Below are 20,174 nucleotides of genomic sequence, written 5' to 3'. Positions count from 1 at the left end.
CTGTACTCTGGAGCGGGATCGATTTGGAGGTGGAGGGTCAGTCAAGGTTTGGGGCGGTGTGTCACAGCATCATCGGACTGAGCTTGTTGTCATTGCAGGCAATGATATGGTACCCTTCCTGCAGGCTCATCCTGATAATGACTCTCCAGCATGACAATGCCACCAGCCATACTGCTCGTTTTGTGCGTGATTTCCTGCAAGACAGGAATGTCAGTGTTCTGCCATCGAAAAGCCCGGAGTTCCATCCCATTGAGCATGTCTGGGACCTGTTGGATCGAAGTGTGAGGGCTAGGGCCATTCCCCCCCAGAAATGTCCGGGAACTTGCAGGCGCCTTGGTGGGAGAGTGGGGTAATATCTCACAGCAAGAACGGGCAAATCTGGTGCAGTCCATGAGGAGGAGATGCACTGCAGTACTTAACCTCTCTAGGGTAGGTGGCACCAAATCGTCCCACCTACGTAACAGCCAGTGGAATCCTGTAGAAGTAATACCTTAGAAATGCTATTACTTCAATTTCTCAAACATATGACTATTTTACAGCATTTTAAAGACAAGACTCTCGTTAATTTAACCACACTGTCCGATTTCAAAAAGGCTTTACAACGAAAGCAAAACATTAGATTATGTCAGCAGAGTACCCAGCCAGAAATAATCAGACACCCATTTTTCAAGCTAGCATATAATGTCACAAAAACCCAGAAGACAGCTAAATGCAGCACTAACCTTTGATGATCTTCATCAGATGACACACCTAGGACATTATGTTATACAATACATGCATGTTTTGTTCAATCAAGTTCATATTTATATCAAAAAACAGCTTTTTACATTAGCATGTGACGTTCAGAACTAGCATACCCCCCCGCAAACTTCCGGTGAATTTACTAACAATTTACTAAATTACTCACGATAAACGTTCACAAAAAGCATAACAATTATTTTAAGAATTATAGATACATAACTCCTCTATGCACTCGATATGTCCGATTTTAAAATAGCTTTTTGGTGAAAACACATTTTGCAATATTCTAAGTAGATAGCCCGGCATTTAGACACCCAGCAAGTTTAGCCTTCACCAAACTCCGATTTACTATTAGAAAAGTTTGATTACCTTTGGTGTTCTTCGTCAGAATGCACTCCCAGGACTTCTACTTCAATAACAAATGTTGGTTTGGTCCCAAATAATCCATAGTTATATCCAAACAGCGGCGTTTTGTTCGTGCGTTCAAGACACTATCCGAAAGGGTAAATAAGGGTTACGAGCACGGCGCATTTCGTGACAAAAAAATTCTAAATATTCCATTACCGTACTTCGAAGCATGTCAACCGCTGTTTAAAATCAATTTTTATGCCATTTTTCTCGTAAAAAAAGCGATAATATTCCGACCGGGAATCTGCGTTTAGGTAAATAGACGAAAGAAAATAAAGCACTGGGTCGACTCGTGCACGCGCCTAAGCCCATTATCCTCTGATCGGCCACTTGCCAAAAGCGCAAATGTGTTTCAGCCTGGGGCTGCCTCGATATCATTCAGCTTTTTCCCGGGCTCTGAGAGCCTATGGGAGCCGTAGGAAGTGTCACGTTACAGCAAAGATCCTCTTTCTTCAATAAACAGAGACAAGAAGAACAAGATCTTGTCAGAGAGGGCACTTCCTGTAAGGAATCTTCTCAGGTTTTTGCCTGCCATATGAGTTCTGTTATACTCACAGACACCATTCAAACAGTTTTAGAAACTTTAGGGTGTCTTCTAATCAAAGCCAATAATTATATGCATATTCTAGTTACTGGGCAGGAGTAGTAACCAGATTAAATCGGGTACGTTTTTTATCCGGCCGTGTAAATACTGCCCCCTAGCCCTAACAGGTTAACCTCTTACATCTAGACGTTCCGCTAGCGGAACACCTGCTCCAATATCCAATGATGGGCGTGGCGCGAAATACAAACTACTCTAAAATCCGAAAACTTCCATTTTTCAAACATATGACTATTTTACAGCATTTTAAAGACAAGACTCTCGTTAATCTAACCACACTGTCCGATTTCAAAAAGGCTTTACAGCGAAAGCAAAACATTAGATTATGTCAGCAGAGTACCCAGCCAGAAATAATCAGACACCCATTTTTCAAGCTAGCATATAATGTCACAAAAAACAAAACCACAGCTAAATGCAGCACTAACCTTTGATGATCTTCATCAGATGACAACCCTAGGACATTATGTTATACAATGCATGCATGTTTTGTTCAATCAAGTTCATATTTATATCAAAAACCAACTTTTTTACATTAGCATGTGACGTTCAGAACTAGCATACCCTCCGCAAACCTCCGGTGAATTTACTAAAGTAGTCACGATAAACGTTCACAAAAAACATAACAATTATTTTAAGAATTATAGATACAGAACTCCTCTATGCACTCGATATGTCCGATTTTAAAATAGCTTTTCGGTGAAAGCACATTTTACAATATTCTCAGTAAATAGCCCGGCATCACAGGGCTAGCTATTTAGACACCCAGCAAGTTTAGCCTTCACCAAACTCCGATTTACTATTAGAAAAGTTTGATTACCTTTGATGTTCTTCGTCAGAATGCACTCCCAGGACTTCTACTTCAATAACAAATGTTGGTTTGGTCCAAAATAATCCATAGTTTTGTTCCAACAGCGGCGTTTTGTTCGTGCATTCAAGACACTATCCGAATGGTAAATAAGGGTCACGCGCATGGCGCATTTCGTGACAAAAGATTTCTAAATATTTCATTACCGTACTTCGAAGCATGTCAACTGCTGTTTAAAATCACGTTTTTTATCCGGCCGTGAAAATACTGCCCCCTATCCATAACAGGTTAAACCACATCACCATTTAGATTTGGATACATCCGCATGCAATCCCTTACGGAAAAAGCACATGATTTCACATGTAATGGATTTGAACTCACCAATTTGTTTTTGGAACACTTCATATATGACATTTCGAATATGAAAACGTGTTTTTGGAACACTCCACATGTGACATTTCACATGTGAATGTATGTGTTTTTGGAACACTTCACGTGACAGTGCTTTTCACATACAGTGTTTTCAGCTTACATATAAGTCAGTGGTGTAAAGTACTTAAGTAAAAATACTTTAAAGTACTACTTAAGTAGTTTTTTGGGGTATCTGTACTTTACTAGTAATATGTTTGACTACTTTTACTTTACTACATTCCTTAGGAAAATAATCAGCCAAGACCTCCTCAAGTCTGGTTCATCCTTGGGAAACAATTTCCAAACGCCTGAAAGTACCACGCTCATCTGTACAAACAATAGTACGCAAGTATAAACACCATGGGACCACGCAGCCGTCATACCGCCCAGGAAGGAGACGCGTTCTGTCTCCTAGAGATGAGTGCAAAAAAAGTATTTAAAAAAGTGCAAATCAATCCCAGAACAACAGCAAAGGACCTTGTGAAGATGCTGGAGGAAACGGGTACAAAAGTATCTATATCCACAGTAAAATGAGTCCTATATCGACATAACCTGAAAGGCCGCTCAGCAAGGAAGGAGCCACTGCTCCGCCATAAAAAAGCCAGACTACGGTTTTCAACTGCACATGGGGACAAAGATCGTACTTTTTGGAGAAATGTTCTCTGGTCTGATGAAACAAAAATATAACTGTTTGGCCATAATCACCATCGTTATGTTTGGAGGGAAAAGGGGGAGGCTTGCAAGCCGAAGAACAACCATCCCAACCGTGAAGCACGGGGGTGGCAGTATCATGTTGTGGGGGTGCTTTGCTGCAGGAGGGACTGGTGCACTTCACAAAATAGATGGCATCATGAGGGAGGAAAAGTATGTGGATATACTGAAGCAACATCTCAAGACATCAGTCAGGAAGTTAAAGCTTAGTCGCAAATGGGTCTTCCAAATGGACAATGACCCCAAGCATACTTCCAAAGTTGTGGCAAAATGCCTTAGGACAACAAAGTCAAGGTATTGGAGTGGCCATCACAAAGCCCTGACCTCAATCCTATAGACAATTTGTGGGCAGAACTGAAAAAGCTTGTGCGATCAAGGAGGCCTACAAACCTGACTCAGTTACATAAGCTCTGTCAGGAGGAATGGGACAAATTTCACCCAACTTATTGTAGGAAGCTTGTGGAAGGCTACTCGAAATGTTTGACCTGAGTTAAACAATTTAAAGGCAATGCTACCAAATACTAACTGAGTGTATGTAAACTTCTGACCCACTGGGAATGTGATGAAAGAAAATACATCTGAAATAAATCATTCTCTCTACTATTATTCTGACATTTCACATTCTTAAAATAAAGTGGTGTTCCTAACTGACCTAAGACAGTTGACCTAAGACAGGTATATTTACTAGGATTAAATGTCAGGAATTGTGAAAAACTGAGTTTATATGTATTTGGCTATGGTGTATGTAAACGTCCGTCTTCAACTGTATATCCTACCAACGGGACATGAAAAGATATTACAGTTTATGTTTCACAGTCGTGGCTGAACGACAAGATGATAACATACAGCTGACGGGTTATACACTGCATCAGCAGGATAAAACAGCAGCCTCTGGTAAGACAAGGGGTGGCAGTCTATGTATATTTGTAAACAACAACTGTTATATGATATCTATGGAAGTCTCGAGGTTTTGCTCGCCTGAGGTAGAGTATCTCATGATAAGCTGTAGACCACACTATCTACCAAGAGAGTTTTCATCTGTATTTTTCGTGGCTGTCTACATACCACCACAGACAGATGCTGGCACTAAGACCGCACTCAATGAGCTGTATAACGCCATAAGCAAACAGGAAAATGCTCATCCAGAGGCGGCACTCCTAATGGCCGGGGACTATAATGCAGGGAAACCTAAATCCGTTTTACCTCATTTCTATCAACTTGTAAATGTGCAACCAGAGGGAAAACTCTATACCACCTTTACTTCACACACAGAGATGCGTACAAAGCTCTCCCTCAAGTTGGCAAATCTGACCATAATTCTATCCTCCTGATTCCTGCTTACAGGCCAAAATTAAAGCAGGAAGCACCAGTGACTAAAAAAGTGGTCAGATGAAGCAGATGCTAAGCTACAGGACTGTTTTGCTAGCACAGTCTGGAATATGTCCCGGGATTCTTCCGATGGCATTGAGGAGTACACCACATCAGTCACTGGCTTCATCAATAAGTGCATCGATGATGTCATCTCCACAGTGACTGTACGTACATACCCCAACCAGAAGCCATTGATTACAGGCAACATCCGTACTGAGCTCAAGGGTACTTGCATTGCCCCCCCCTCTTTTATTCTGCTGCTACTCTGTTATTATCTATGTATAAGTCACTTTAATAACTCTATCCACATGTATATATTACCTCAATTAACCGGTGCCCCCGCACATTGAGTCTGTACTGGTTCCCCCTGTATATAGCCTGACTATTGTTATTTTATTGCTGCTCTTTAATTATTTGTTACTTTATTTCTTATTTTTTTAGGTATTTTTCTCAAAACTGAACTGTTGGTCAAGGGCTTGTAAATAAGCATTTCACTGTAAGGTTGTATTTGGCGCATATTACAAATACAATTTGCTTTGATTTGATGAATCTAAACATGTGAAAACATAGAGGGAATTCTATTAACATGAGCCACGGTGCACCCGGCTATGGCCGTGTTGAGGGAGGAGCTCCCTTCTAAAATGGAACAGTAATCTTCTCCGCTCGGTCATCTTGTCAACAAGGCAATGTGGTGTACCGACAAGAAACATAGAAACATTTATTTTCCATAAAATATATGATTGAATTCTTAAACTAGTTTTTATTGCTAAGGCAGATAAAGCATTTTTGTCAAAATTAATCCCTTTTGCATGTAAAAACACAGAATTCTACTTATTATTTACCACACATGCTCACATGTTGTCATGGGCAGTTTAATGTTATCACATGTTGCTTCACATGTTGTCACATGTTATCACATTAACTTCACACAAGATCACATGTGGAATTCATGTGGTTTTTCCATAAAGGATTACATGCATAATAAACTCAGCAAAAAAGAGAAACGTCCTCTCACTGCCAACTGCGTTTATTTTCAGTAAACTTAACATGTGTAAATATTTGTATGAACATAACAAGATTCAACAACTGAGACATAGTCAAATGTGTGTGGAACTTGTTCAGTCTAACAGAAATGGAATAATGTGTCCCTGAACAAAGGGGGGGTCAAAATCAAAAGTAACAGTCAGTATCTGGTGTGGCCATCAGTTGCATTAATAAATACTGCAATGTGATGCCACAGCTGTATGCCTATATTGTCATTACATGCATCACCTGTGGTGATCCAATGAACCCTCTGAACTCTCCTGGACTGGATTCGGGCAAGCTATGTATTTGTTTATGGATAAAACTGTAGCTTAAAATATTAATAATATTTGAGATCTATTAATGGAAATGATAAAATATGAAACAGATTCATGCCCCGTTACTGTTGGGCTGTCATCCATTGAATTTATCTCCCTATCTCTCTTTTTATTCTGAATTCACCTTCAACCTCGATCTCTGAGAATGCGCCAAAACCAGCCTATTTTACTATTCTTCTATTAAGCGAACCCAGAGCCTAGTGTTGGCGCACTTCAAGTCTAGGACATTTTATTCTCTCTGAAACATATTTTAGAGCATAGAACCTATTCCCTCGCAGAGGAAAAGCTTTCCATAAACATACCTAGGCTGATTACTCTTCTCTCACCACAATCTCCCTTTGCAGTCACTTATGTGAGAACACCGCGCAGTCACGGGGACACACACTCACACCACTCTGCACCTATGTGCTGTGTTTAGCTAAGATTGCCTTTTCTAAAATGACCCGGTCGTGCTAGGAATGATCTCATGGTTATCCGGGTACACTAATCGTATTTTGATTGGCTTTATCACGCTTTCTCGTTATCCTGCACCAACGCTTACAACACCAACACCACCAGTCTTCCTGTCTCAGATGAACCTTGTATTTGACTAATGGGGGCGCACGCTAGATTGTGTGCTATGTGCCCGCGCATCGTCCCTGGCGAGAACGATGAGAACTCACTGTACGAGCGTGATGATACCCTAGGCTACTACAGTTCCACGGGTTGTCCTGTTTTGTTATTTAGGTTATGCATTCATCGCCATAAATACATACCATCAAGCGATCACAGCATATGAAAAGCACAAACAAATGGAATGCTTATCACTATATTGTTATTAAACGACAAAATGTTGGATTATTGTCATCTCGATCTGCATTTTGTGTGACGCGAGACACCGTCTCGTAACATTCTTACCATCTCCCGTTCCCGCCTCTTGATATAGACTTGCATACTGTTGCGCGCTCTCTCTCTCTCTGGTTGTATCTATCTCTCTCTCTCTTTCTCGCTCTCTCTCTCTGGTTGTATCTATCTCTCTCTCTCTTTCTCGCTCTCTATCTCTGGTTGTATCTATCTCTCTCTCTCTTTCTCGCTCTCTATCTCTGGTTGTATCTATCTCTCTTTCTCGCTCTCTATCTCTGGTTGTATCTATCTCTCTCTCTCTTTCTCGCTCTCTATCTCTGGTTGTATCTATCTCTCTCTCTCTTTCTCGCTCTCTATCTCTGGTTGTATCTATCTCTCTCTCTCTTTCTCGCTCTCTATCTCTGGTTGTATCTATCTCTCTCTCTCTTTCTCGCTCTCTCTCTCTGGTTGTATCTATCTCTCGCTCTCTTTCTCGCGCTCTCTCTCTCTCTCTCTCTCTCTCTCTCTCTGGTCGTCCTGGTGATAACGAGATAAAGAAGCCGAACAACACTGAAGCCAAAAGACAGAGGGATGAGATAGAAACGGTTGGAGCAAGTATCTGTACTCATTATAGCCTAATGATTCAATTAATTGGAACATAGCCTATATATTGACTAATAGCCTAGCAAAGCCATAAGATGCGTCTTTCGTGATATCTTCACGGATCTTTTGATCAGCCAATTTTTTATTTATTTTTTGTACTCAGACTGCGCTTTTTCGGTGTCGTTGAAATAGATAGACAAGTCCTCTGTTTTTTTTCTTGTAATTATTGATTTCTGACGCCGCCAACCTGAAGTTCATCGTTATCATCTTGGCCGCCGGGATGGTGGCCTTCGTTGGAGCAGTCATCTGCATCATCGCCGCGGTCCATACCGGCTCCGCTGCCAAATCTCCCCAGCAGCCTGTGGCAGACAACCAGTCGCATTCACCAGACGCTGGAGTGCAGCAGACTTTCCCCGGGGGCTCCGTGGCGCGAGCGGGTCCACTGGGCGCTCTCCATGGTTCTGAAACGCAGGACGGAGAAGCGCCCACCTTCTTCCACGTCCCCAGCGGCTCAGACGGCATTGGTGGAACTAGGCAGGTTAGCCGACTTATCTGCACCCCAGTCCCCGCCGAAGAATGCAACCCCAAAAACTTTCAGCAACAAGCCGACGACCCGTCGCTGTTCGCCGGTGAGGACTGGGGATACCTCCGCACCACGGCAGAGGAACTCAAACAGACAGTTCTCCAGCAGAAGGACCAGATTATCACCGACCAGCGGACCATTAGGGATCTGTCAGGCAAGCTTTCGGAGTGTGAGAGCGGAATAGAGGGGCGTAGAGGCCCGGAGAGTAGCGCGGGGCTCTGGGGAGGTAAGAGGGTAGATGAGGGCCGGCTCATGGTCCGGGACAGTGCTCCGTCGTCTGTGGCACAGCTGCTCACCGCTCAGGCTGTAGACGAGCTGGAACAGGCTATCGTTCAGATGAAAGACCGCATAGAGAAACTGGAGGTAAGGGGGAATGGGAGAAACATGTGTCATGTCTGTTGGTGTTGAATTCCACTATCACATATCTTTATTTTAAACGAACTGTTATTGTATCTTTAAATAAAGCAGTGAATAGGCTAATTCTGCCCCTCTTGCGAGTCAGTTGACCTGCTTGGCAGACCTCGATAGCACTCACTCTGAATTTCTACTCACGTCTCTGATGGCAGTATGTCGGTGTTTGTGTGGCTACGTGGTTTTACGGTTTAATTGAGACCATTTCCAGTTAATAGAATCAGGGACAGGATGTCGATCAGGTTAGATGACCACCTACAGGTAACTGCCAAAATAAAGGAAACACCAACATAAAGCATTGGACCACCACAAGCCGCCAGAACAGCGCCAATGAGTCTTGGTATAGATTCTACAAGTGCCTGGAACTCTGTTGGACGGATGCGACACCATTCTTCCACAAGAAATTCATTTTGTGTTTTGTTGATGGAAAACGCCGTCATAGGCGTTGCTCCATAATCTCCCATAAGTGTTCCAATGGGTTGACATCTGGTGACACACACACACACACACACACACACACACACACACACACACACACACACACACACACACACACACACACACACACACACACACACACACACACTTTAAACTTCAAACTTCCTATGCTCCTCTCAAAGTCACTGAGATCTATTTTTGTAGACATGGTTAAAATAATGGTTAGTGCTATCCGGGATCCTTGGGACATCCCTACCCTTACCATAGCCCTAACTTTACCATAACCCTTACCTAACCCTGAACTTAACCCTGACCTAAACCATTTTAAATTTCAACTTCAAGGGGTTAATGTCAAAGTCCCAAGGATCCCGGATAGCAAGGACTTCAAATAATGGGCAACTGGGCATTTTTATACATGAACCTAAGAATGGGATGTTAATTGCTTAATTAACTCAGGATCCACACCTGTGTGAAATCACCTGCATTCAATATACTTTATATCCCTCATTTACTCAAGTGTTTCCTTTATTTTGGCAGTTACCTGTATATCAATGTCTATAACTTATTGTTCCTGAAAATTGATTAGATGCATTATATTACAATTTATTAGATGCATTACATTCGACTTAGCAATAGCTTATTAGAGTTCAAAACAATGTTGAGGAACCAATCAGTTACTTCACCAAAATCTATTTACATATTTTGGTATCATTTGTTGCTATTGCACCATTACGATGTCTTCTCAACCTGCTTCACAACTCAAGTTAAATTTAGCCAATTTGATTAATGGAAACCCCAAAACAAGAACGTTGTAGGATAATTGATTAGCCCTAATCTACAGACACAGGAGAAATGTGTTATTCCAGCCACCTCTGCTTCCCAATATAACTAACCCAGGGGAGAAGAGGAGGAGGGGTGGAGGAGGGAGGGGAGGGTAGAGTAATACAAAGCTGCTTTATAGCTGCCTGCCAAGCAACATGTGATGTACAACACCATTTCTTCTGGAGAAAATATCATCAATTATTCATCCGACCAGTTACCTATATTTGTCAAGAGCAGAGACCATCATGTTCTTTTTGCCGGCTCTGCCTAGCACACTACTATTATACTATATCAGTGGTGTACCTTTTGTATCAGTGGTTCCCAACCGTCTTTGGTCACTGAACCTCCAGTCACGTTGGAACTGATCTTAACAAACCATAACGCATTTACTCCATGTGGAAAGGTGAGGTACCTTCACGGGTACTAGTACCTCATGTTGAGAACCACTGCTCTGTGTGTAACTTACAGCATGTGCCTCACTGTAAATAAGATGTGGCATTGTCTGTGTGTCTATTTGACTGCACTTCGTTTTGCTGCGGTTGTAGTGTTTTTTTTCTTGGCTGACTAATGACTGAGAGGACCTTTAATTACTTGTTTTCCCAGCACTTTTTCTGTTTTTCGCTGCACATAATTGATTATGCATAATTCAAAAATGTTAAAAACTCCAGAGATTAGAGTGCTTATCTAACACGAAGGCCCACATTAATCACAGCACATTAAGTGTGAGTGCAGCTCTAAAAACCGAACTGGCTTCCAGTGTTGCGTTCGAGACTGCCTGAAGTGTAACCGATTCAAGACCAAGACTGGAGAAAATTGAGTCAGAGTCAAGACCAAGATCGGAGGGAGACAAGGGGTCCGAGACCGAGTCATGACCGAGACCAGAAAAATTTGAGTCCAATTCAAGACCATGATTTAATTTAGTCAAATCGCCATCATAATAAGAGTTCAAAATGTCCACTATTTCTGTCTTCGTATTTCAGAAGAACATAAGGATTTCTTAGACATTCAGAATGGTAAAAAAAAATGCATGCTGAGGGCAAATAGAGCCACTCTACAAATGATTACTAATCCAAACACAGTGGGGAACAACGAGGGCCTTCTACGCCTTCAGAGAAGGGCAAAGGATTTATAAAATAATAATAACAAAAAATCTAATTGTATTATTATTTTCAATTATGTTCTGATTTATTTCTCTTCAGTTTTTGTTGGAAAGGAAAGGGTTAACACTGAAAAGAAAAACAAACATATTCAATCACAATTTTTCTTTGGTCATCTCTGGGGCTAGCTAGGTCAGCCATTGTCTAGGCCTTCAGAACCTAGATAGAAGGCGTCTGCCATTGAACTGTATTAGGGCAACATTTTGGAGTGACAGTGGAATCAACAAATCACATTTTGACTTGTAATCGGTGGGATCGTTTTAACAAAACATGTTCTCTTCTCACAGGCCAACGTGCAATAGCAAGCAATAGTTTTCCCACCATCTAGCTTGCTATCTTTTATTGTAGACTAATTTGCAGCAGCTGTTATCGAAGAGGATGTTGTTGCAAATGTTTTATTTAACTAGGCAAGTCAGTTAAGAACAAATTCTTATTTACAATGACAGCCTACCCCAGCCAACCCCTAACCCGGACAACACTGGGCCAGTTGTGTGCCGCCCTATGGCACTCCCAATCATGTCCGGTTGTGATACAGCCTGGAATCGAACTAAGGTCTGTAGTGACACCTCTAGCACTGAGATGCAGTACCTTAGACTGCTGCGCCACACAGGAGATTCTCCCTTTTCAAGAATAACTTTCAACAAGAAGTTAACCTTTTACTGCAGTGGGCTAAATCAGGGTCACAAAGAGTGATTCTTGGTAGTCAAACAAATCTACTTTGAAACAAAAGTATACACCTCATACACACTGTCAAAAAATACAAATAAAATAAAAAACCTGTACCATGTCAGATATAGAGTTGAAATGTATAAAATGTTTCGTTTGCATCCCGATATTACACTTTACTGTATGTACACCACAGAAGACTGAAATATACATAGAAACACCGGATTGTAGTAAAAAAAAAAAAAAAAATCATTAATTATGAAATTAGGACAAATATTAATAGCATTCCACCCATGAGGCCAAAGAGGGCGCTTTTGGTCATTGACTGCAGGAAAGGGTTCTTTCAAATGATCATCATCTGGTAAGTGGAACTGTGTTTTTTTGTAATGATAATGTATTCTTTTTCTGTTTTTCTCAATCTGATTGGGTGGGCCTGGCTCCCTAGTGGATGGGCCTGTGTCCACCCAGGCCCACTCATGCCTATGGCCTTGATGCCAACAGCTCATGATGACTGCATTGCACATCACAAATAATCTACAAACCAAGACTTTGGACCAAACTTTTTCAATACCTGGTTTGCATACCCATTGTTGCCTTAGTTGGCATTTACTAGTAGATATGTTAAAAAGTCTGTCCTACCCTACCGGCTACCGATGTCATTCTTATGTGAGCTGCTCCATGATAAAACCAGTTGACAGCTGCACACTCCTGCTGCCTGCAGATGATATTCCTCTGAAACAAGGCTGTGTGTGCTGCGCGCATGTACATATATTTCACCTGCTTTGCAATTGTTTAGGCTACATTTTGCATGATTTTACTATTGTACTACATAATTGATCATTTGTATACCTCCACTGCACTGGTATCCCTCCCTCCCACACTCCTTCCCTCCCACACTCCTTCCCTCCCACACTCCCTCCCTCCCACACTCCCTCCCATGAAGTCAGATATCGGACCGCTGGCGTTCCCTCACAACCACACGGATGCAGCAACTGCGGTGACTTCAAGAGGGGCAGGTGGTGGTGGGCTCTCTGAGGCCCCTGATGGTTGGCGTGAGGCAGGGCTAGTGGGGCAGGCCGGGGCAGGGGATGGACCAGAGCAGTGGCCACGGATGGAGGATCTGGAGGGAGAGCTTGAGAGGAAGCTGGAACTCCTGGAGAAGGAGAGGAAGGCCCTGCGAAAGGAATCCCAAAGACACAGGCAGGAGATTGACCAGGGGATCAACTCCCTACACCACCGCATCGCTGGCCTGGAGGAGGGTGAGAGAAGGGGCAGAGGGTTAGGTGTAAGAGAAGATCAATGGTCATGAGTGATACTCATACCTGAATGATATTAATTGATATGGTGGGGGAGGTTACGAGTGGGGGACAATGAACCATAAATGATCTACCAGAAAGGTAACTTATTATCAATCTATGAAAATGACTTCAACACATTATGACACAGAATAAGAAAAAAAGAACACAACAAGAAAAAAAAATCCAAGTGGAAGTATCATAGAACAGAGATGAGATATCCTGGGGGCAGGAAGGAAGTCAAACGTGTGATGTAACCATTGCATAAACCCCCAAAAGACAGTACAAAGTCCTAATAAGAGAAGTCTAGTCAACATTCCCCCTACCGAAATACCTCATTACTCAAATACTCTTTTCCTCCCTCTCTATTTATCCACCCATACCTCCTTACCCCAGGACTCTCAGAGTACACCTACCCCGAGGGCTACAAGCTGTCCTTCCCAACGCGTACCAACTATATGTACGCAGTGGTACAGCACCCCATCCCTGAGCTGCGTGCCTTCACCGTGTGCCTCTGGCTGAGACCTGCCGAGGGGGGCATCGGCACCCCTTTCTCCTATGCTGTGGCGGAGCAGCCCAACGAGCTAGTTCTGCTGCAGGGCATGCACACCCCTGTGGAGCTGCTCATTAACGACAAGGTAATGGAGGAAACAGAGTAGCAGTATTTTAGGGCACACTGTGTTAGACACATTACAATTTAATCTGTAGCTATAACAGTACCTGGGAGCTTACTGTGGAATGATGTCTATGACCAAAATGCCACTCTATTCCCTATGTAGTGCACTACTTTTGACCAGACCCATGGTCAAAAGTAGTGCACTACATAGGGAATAGGATGCCATTTGGGACAGAGACAAAGCACCGTTTAGGCTAGAGCTGGGAGTATAGTGTAGATTAGCATGATGCCGTTATGGTAATACAATGCCTGGAAGGCATAGAGAGCTACCTAGCTGGCTGTGCCCTTGAGGAAGTGCAGTCCGTGCCTTTGAGAAAGTAATGCTGCAGTCCCCAAATGTTACTGTAATAAATAATTGCCTTAATGTATTCCAGGGGGATATTTGTTTAATGTCTCCATACAGTGGGTTAAGCATCAAGATATCAGCACTTTAAAAGCACACTATTTTATCTAATATAATATTGAGTTTTAGTCTAGGATACTCTGTACAACACATGGTTTAGGGTCAGTACTAAGAACCACTTCATCGTATGATTGATTGTCCATTGATTTGCTGTTGTTGCCATTTGAAATACTTAATTTGCACTCTAATATAGTCTGCGGTATCACTGCATTACCTGTAGTATAGCACTAACACTCATACTAACCAGCACTGTTGTCCTCCCACCCCTAGGCGGCGGAGTTACCTCTGAACCTGTCCCGGGGCAGCTGGCACCACATCTGTGTAAGCTGGAGCCAGAGAGGCGGGGCGTGGCAGGCCTACCAGGGGGGCAAGCTGAGAGGAGAGGGGCAGGGCCTGGCAGCCTGGCACCACATCAGGCCTGGGGGAGTCCTCATCCTGGGGCAGGAACAGGTAAGACCTGGAGGGGTTGGTATTTTGGTGAGGCCAGGAGTGATGGGTGATGGGCATAGACCTATAGGGGGTTGTTGTTTTTAAAGGATAACTTATTTTATTGTTCATTGAGATATAGACACAGGGGTGAAATGAAAGGGGGCAGATGAGCGGAACATGCAGATTTTAAGTGGTGGACTTGAACATCAAACCCCGTCTCTCAGGGCAATGCCAAGTCCCGGAGTTACCACTAAACCAAACTCTGAAACATCCCTTCCTCTTTTCACCCCTTTAATTTCTCCACCTCCTTCTGCCTGTAGGACACTCTGGGCGGACGTTTCGACTCGTCCCAGGCCCTGGTGGGGGAGCTATCCCAGTGGAATGTATGGGAGCGGGTCCTGACCCCCAGCGAGGTGTCCAGCCTGGCCCACTGCAGCCAGCACGGCCCCCAGCCAAAGGGTAACGTGGCCCCCTGGACCAACCGGGAAGTAGAGGTGTTCGGAGGAGCCATCAAGGTGCCCAGGGAGCCCTGCGCTGCCAAACGCATCAACACCCCACTGTGAGGGGAAGGAAGCCAGGGACCTTAATCACAAACCGTCTCAGAGTAGGACTAGTGATCGGGGAAAAATCAATACAGTTACATATTGCAATACTATTTTGGATAATATTATAGCGCTACTTTTTGTTATTGTTGCTAGCGCAAGTCAGCTATGCCTGCGCCAAAAATTCGTTTTTTGTTGCTCTCCATCTTCTTTTTCAATAGTGAGGCAAAATGTTTTCAATGCTTTTACTTCCATTACTGATCAAAACTCATTTTCTCATGCTCTCTTGTCTCTCTGCAGCAAACATATTGAGAGCAATAGCTTTGGAACATCAAATTGCAATAAAATCGCAGTATCGAATCAAAATACAGATAGAATTGTGAGAATCACAATACATATCGTATTGTCACCTAAGTATCGTGATAATAGTCGTGAGATCCCTGGCAATTCCCAGCCATAAGTAGGACTGTACATGTCATATTATACATGTAATCTTATTTATTATGATCTAATAGGCAAAGCTGATCTTTCATCAGCATTCCTACTTTGAGACTGAGAGCCCTGAGCTGTGTTCAGTAGGGCAAAACATTGTGGAGGTAACATATTTCTATCTGAACGACTTGTTATGTAGAACAGCAGGAATGCCTAACTGACATGTAGATTAAGGAATCATGGGAGCTCTATTCATCACATTTCTATCCGCAACGTTCAGTATATTGTGCATTGTGAATTTGGGAAGTAAATTGACGGGTGGAGCTAGGGTGAAAGGGAGTAAGGGAATAGGGGAATGAAGCACGTGGTTAGAAGTGGGAGTAACACTGGTTTCGTAACTACTCATAAAGACTATTTATCCCTCAAGGGGAAATGTTGTTTTGCTTTGCACGTTTCATTTATCTATGTTTTACATCTATTGTTGGTGAAGTTTATTCAGAGCTACAGGACAGAGAGTGGGTAGGCTAGGCATACGTACTTCTACATTTGAACTGCTGCTTTGGACTTGGTCTGTGGCCAGGCACTGGGCCCTAGGAGCCCATTTTGTTTTCTCAATAGGAGCTAAAAATTGGGGATCTATAGCGTTCTCTATCCTCTGACTTGTGTCTAACTGAAGGGGATAACTCAAGTGTACATTATGATTTTATACAACATTTTATATGCGGACATTAAGAACACACAATCGTGTCTGTATAGCATTGATTTGTTAAATCATTTTTTTTGTCTCGACTTGTTTCAAAAACAGCATTCTTACTGTCTCTCTTTTCATATCCCTTCTCGTTAATATTTGTATAAATAGTCTGTATCTTAGTAATACAGCATGGCTAATCATTCCCTAGGACTAATAAGAACTACAGATATAGAGATATTACCTCATTTAAATTCAATAACTGTATCCAGTAATGTGAATGTGTGGCTTGAATTGATCCAGAAAAGATGTCTTAGACTTTGTCAGTGGCATTACTCAAGCTTATTGGTTAACTTTGTTGCACAATATGGTATAGCACAAGGTTTGATACTTTCTAGACCACCAGAATAGGTATTGGTACCAAGTTGTACTGAAATGCATAAACTGTGTTATTTATATAATGCTTTTATATTCAATGTAAAAAAGTTATAGAAATAACAATGGGTTTAAATGCGTCGTTATACTGCATACATGTATTCATTTTAGGTATCAATGCACATCCATATATAATTCAATGTATGAAATCTCCCTTGATCTTCTACACCTTGTGACGTGCGGTGAGGTCTGAGGCCGGGTAGGCACATTCTACTGAGCCTCATAAAGGCTCATAAAGCTGGGTTTATCGGTATGACACGATCACAAAGATGACCATCAAACAACCACAACCAACCATCAAACAGCAGCAGATAGGCGGCTCAACCATTAGACACGCTTTCACAGGCTTTAATCGCTTGTGCCCCACGCAACTGCCCTGCGCGAATAGGCGACTTTCAGCACCACAGACAGCGACCCAAATCCTAGCGAGTAGGTCTACTTGTAGACAGCGCTACACACACAAAATGCCTAGTAGTCAGCACTACTGATTGAGATATATACTTGCACTTCTATGGTCTATGTGGTAGACATGTAATGTCATAATAGTAGACAGCGCTACTGTTTACCTGTAAACAAAGTACATTCGTCTATCCTTCTGGGTAAAGACGTCAGTGACTAAACTGTAAAACTCCTCCCTGTTGGCCCTCAGTTTTAAAAGTCTCTTGGTCTCAATGTGATGGAGATGATGGCAAGGGATGAGAGTCGTGCTTGATCGCTCTGGTTTTCGACTATGTCTTTATCCGTTTCAGTGCAGAAAATGACTTCTCAATGGATGCTGCTGTGGCTGTTATGGTGAGGATCAGCTGCAGTAACTTTGTTGCCTTGTGACAGTCTGTGTCAGGTCACGCTGGAACAAAAAGCTGAGGAGCTGTCCAGGTGATTTGTCTGGTATCATTTGTGAACTGTACAATCCGACAAGATCAGCCTTAAGTCTAACAAAAGTACTTGGCATATTTAGACAGGCTCTTGTTTGCTGGTGTCAAATTTTTGTGACATTGTTTCACATTTTTCTGCAGTCCACTAAGCCAAGGAAAGTTCACCAAAGTGGTCAAGCCTGGCTCTCATCTGAACATTGATATTGTCCAGTATGTTGTTGTTGATTTGCCCCCTCTCTACTCTGATTGGCTGTTTACTACGAGTTTCGCTTCGTGCCAGGCCCAGATCATTGCATTTCTGCTCGAATCACTCATAGAAACGATCAAAGTCGTGCCGCTGCCATCCCAGTGATTTCATTGTGTCACTGATCTGGGTATGGCAGACACCCATATCCATCAATTTGTTCTGCAGAACACAAGAGCGGATCAGTTTCCTTGAAAATTCCATCTTAGGTCATGAGCAAAAAGGAAACACGGTGGCGGTCTCTAGATGGGTTGCTAACTGTTGTGGTGGAATAATTGTAATCAAAAGGAGAGACTTTTAAGATTTCTTCAAAACAATCAAACTTTATTATTTAATTAGTGCAATAATGGAGCTGGTCAGTAATCACCCCTGGAGGGGATCACTGAAAACTCTACCAGCTGGTTTGAGCCACAGGATTTTATAGCAAAGTCCATCCTCCTTCAGTCTGCATGACACACAACTGATGTATGGAATGGGTCACGAGGTTAAGATTTGTATGAAAGATACTTAGAATTCACAGCAGACAGTATCTGCCGTAAAAACATGACAACTCATTGTGTAGAGACCAGTGTTTGGCCCCCCCAACTCCATACTGGAGCCATGTCTCCCTGGTACCGTGTAGAACAGAAACATTAACTCATGCTCTGGAATGCGGTATCCCCAAAGACATGGTAAATCTTCCAGAGGCCCATCCTCAGTAGAACACACACAGATGAGTGTTCTAACAACCCCTTATTCTGTTGCATAAAACAACCATTTGATGCAATAACAGAATTATAACATAATCTTGTAATTTCCATCATACTGTAAAACAAAATCAATAAAGGAATGTAATAGTTCCATATAGTGGCACCTAGGCCTGGTTGATGTGCTGGCACTCTCATCGTTGCCGCAAAATGCCAACTTCTGTTTACCTAGGTAGCATGCTGTAACATTTATTAGCTAGGGCTTTCAAAATGTCACGGTTCTCTTTTACCTTTGCATTGTGCATGCTGATGTTCAATCTCCGTTGTTCATTCAATGCCAGATCTATCCGCCAGCTGCCAAATACCTTAAGCACTATCTGGCTTTGGATGTGAGACAGGTTTCTCATAGACAAATTGTTCAAGTCGCAGTAACCGACTCTTGTCCACACGCTGTCGCTGGTGGAGAACAGCAGGCAGGGGAAGCAGTAGAGTCGGCTGCTAGCATCGCAGCCACAGAGCCAGTCTTTCTGTTGATGCCACTCAGATTGAAATGATCGTGTTCTTTTCTGTCCCTTCTTTAGATGTAGGTCTCTAAACTCAGGTGTTGGTCTTCACACCGTTTCGCTAGAAAACTATTTCAGATGCAATGTGTTAGCTATCCTAATCAGCTTACTTTAGCTAGAAGTAAAATTAATATAACCACCAAAAGGCAGCGGATAATGTGTGTGACATCCATAGGCAGGGGCGAGCTCTGACTATCCTCTTGCAAAGTTTATTGATAACATTTCTATTTATTTATTTTTCATTACTTCTTTTTTCATTCATTTCCACACTGCCTACCCTGACCGCACGTCACTGTCGCTGTCCCTGGTTATGACTTAGTGGCAAGTGCCTATCTGGGTATCTTTAACCATATTAAAGTAATGTCTATTCATTTCTCTGCTGAAGTTATGATTCCAACATCATTTTGCCGTCTGATCAGTGTTTTGCCTGCCTCTGGTCTGTTCGGCTTATGTCTGCACTTCTATGGTCTATGTGATGTTGTGGCAAACTGTACCGCTTAGAAAATTTAATAAGCCAGATATTTTCTCTATTAACCAAACAATGTCTTATAGCCGGTGTTTGGAAAATTACTCTTTGTATTACCTGTATTTTTTAACAGGTTTTTACTTCATGTGTAGGTCGATGTTTAGGCAAATTTGGCATCTTTGTCTTTTTCCTCTCTTTTCCTGTCAGAGTTGGTATACTCTATGTGTGTTTATGTCCTTGTCTTCACTGGTTTTGAAATGCACAGCCAGAAAAGCTCAAATGGCCAAAAGTAAAGTCTATTTCGAATGTGAGTACTGTGTATTTCCTTTCTTTTCCTCTCTGTGTCAACTAATAACCTACTACATCTCACCCAGTTTCAAAATGATTGATTATAATGTCAGCCTTAGATGGTGGCTATAACACATGAATAGGAAATTATATTCAATGATCTTCACTGTGCATGTTCTCCATGTGATTGGACTTTGCGTGCAGATTAGCTACTATGTGTGTGTTAGGTTACTTAGTGACC

The 20,174-nt window shown here is 42.5% G+C and overlaps 1 protein-coding gene across 1 annotated transcript; it reads left to right on the top strand.

Annotated features, from left to right (window-relative positions):
- Positions 1 to 8,057: 8,057 nt before the first annotated feature.
- Positions 8,058 to 19,956, top strand: LOC115170912 (neuronal pentraxin receptor; the record flags this gene model as incomplete). The annotated part of the gene is made up of 5 exons (XM_029727284.1): positions 8,058 to 8,780; positions 12,855 to 13,170; positions 13,603 to 13,844; positions 14,556 to 14,735; positions 15,035 to 19,956. Coding segments are annotated over 5 exons (1,704 nt in total), but the record flags the coding sequence as incomplete, so codon positions are not given.
- Positions 19,957 to 20,174: the final 218 nt, after the last annotated feature.

Source organism: Salmo trutta, chromosome 32, assembly GCF_901001165.1.
Source record: "Salmo trutta chromosome 32, fSalTru1.1, whole genome shotgun sequence".
Lineage (NCBI taxonomy): Eukaryota > Metazoa > Chordata > Actinopteri > Salmoniformes > Salmonidae > Salmo > Salmo trutta.
This window is presented reverse-complemented; position numbering and strand designations above follow the sequence as displayed.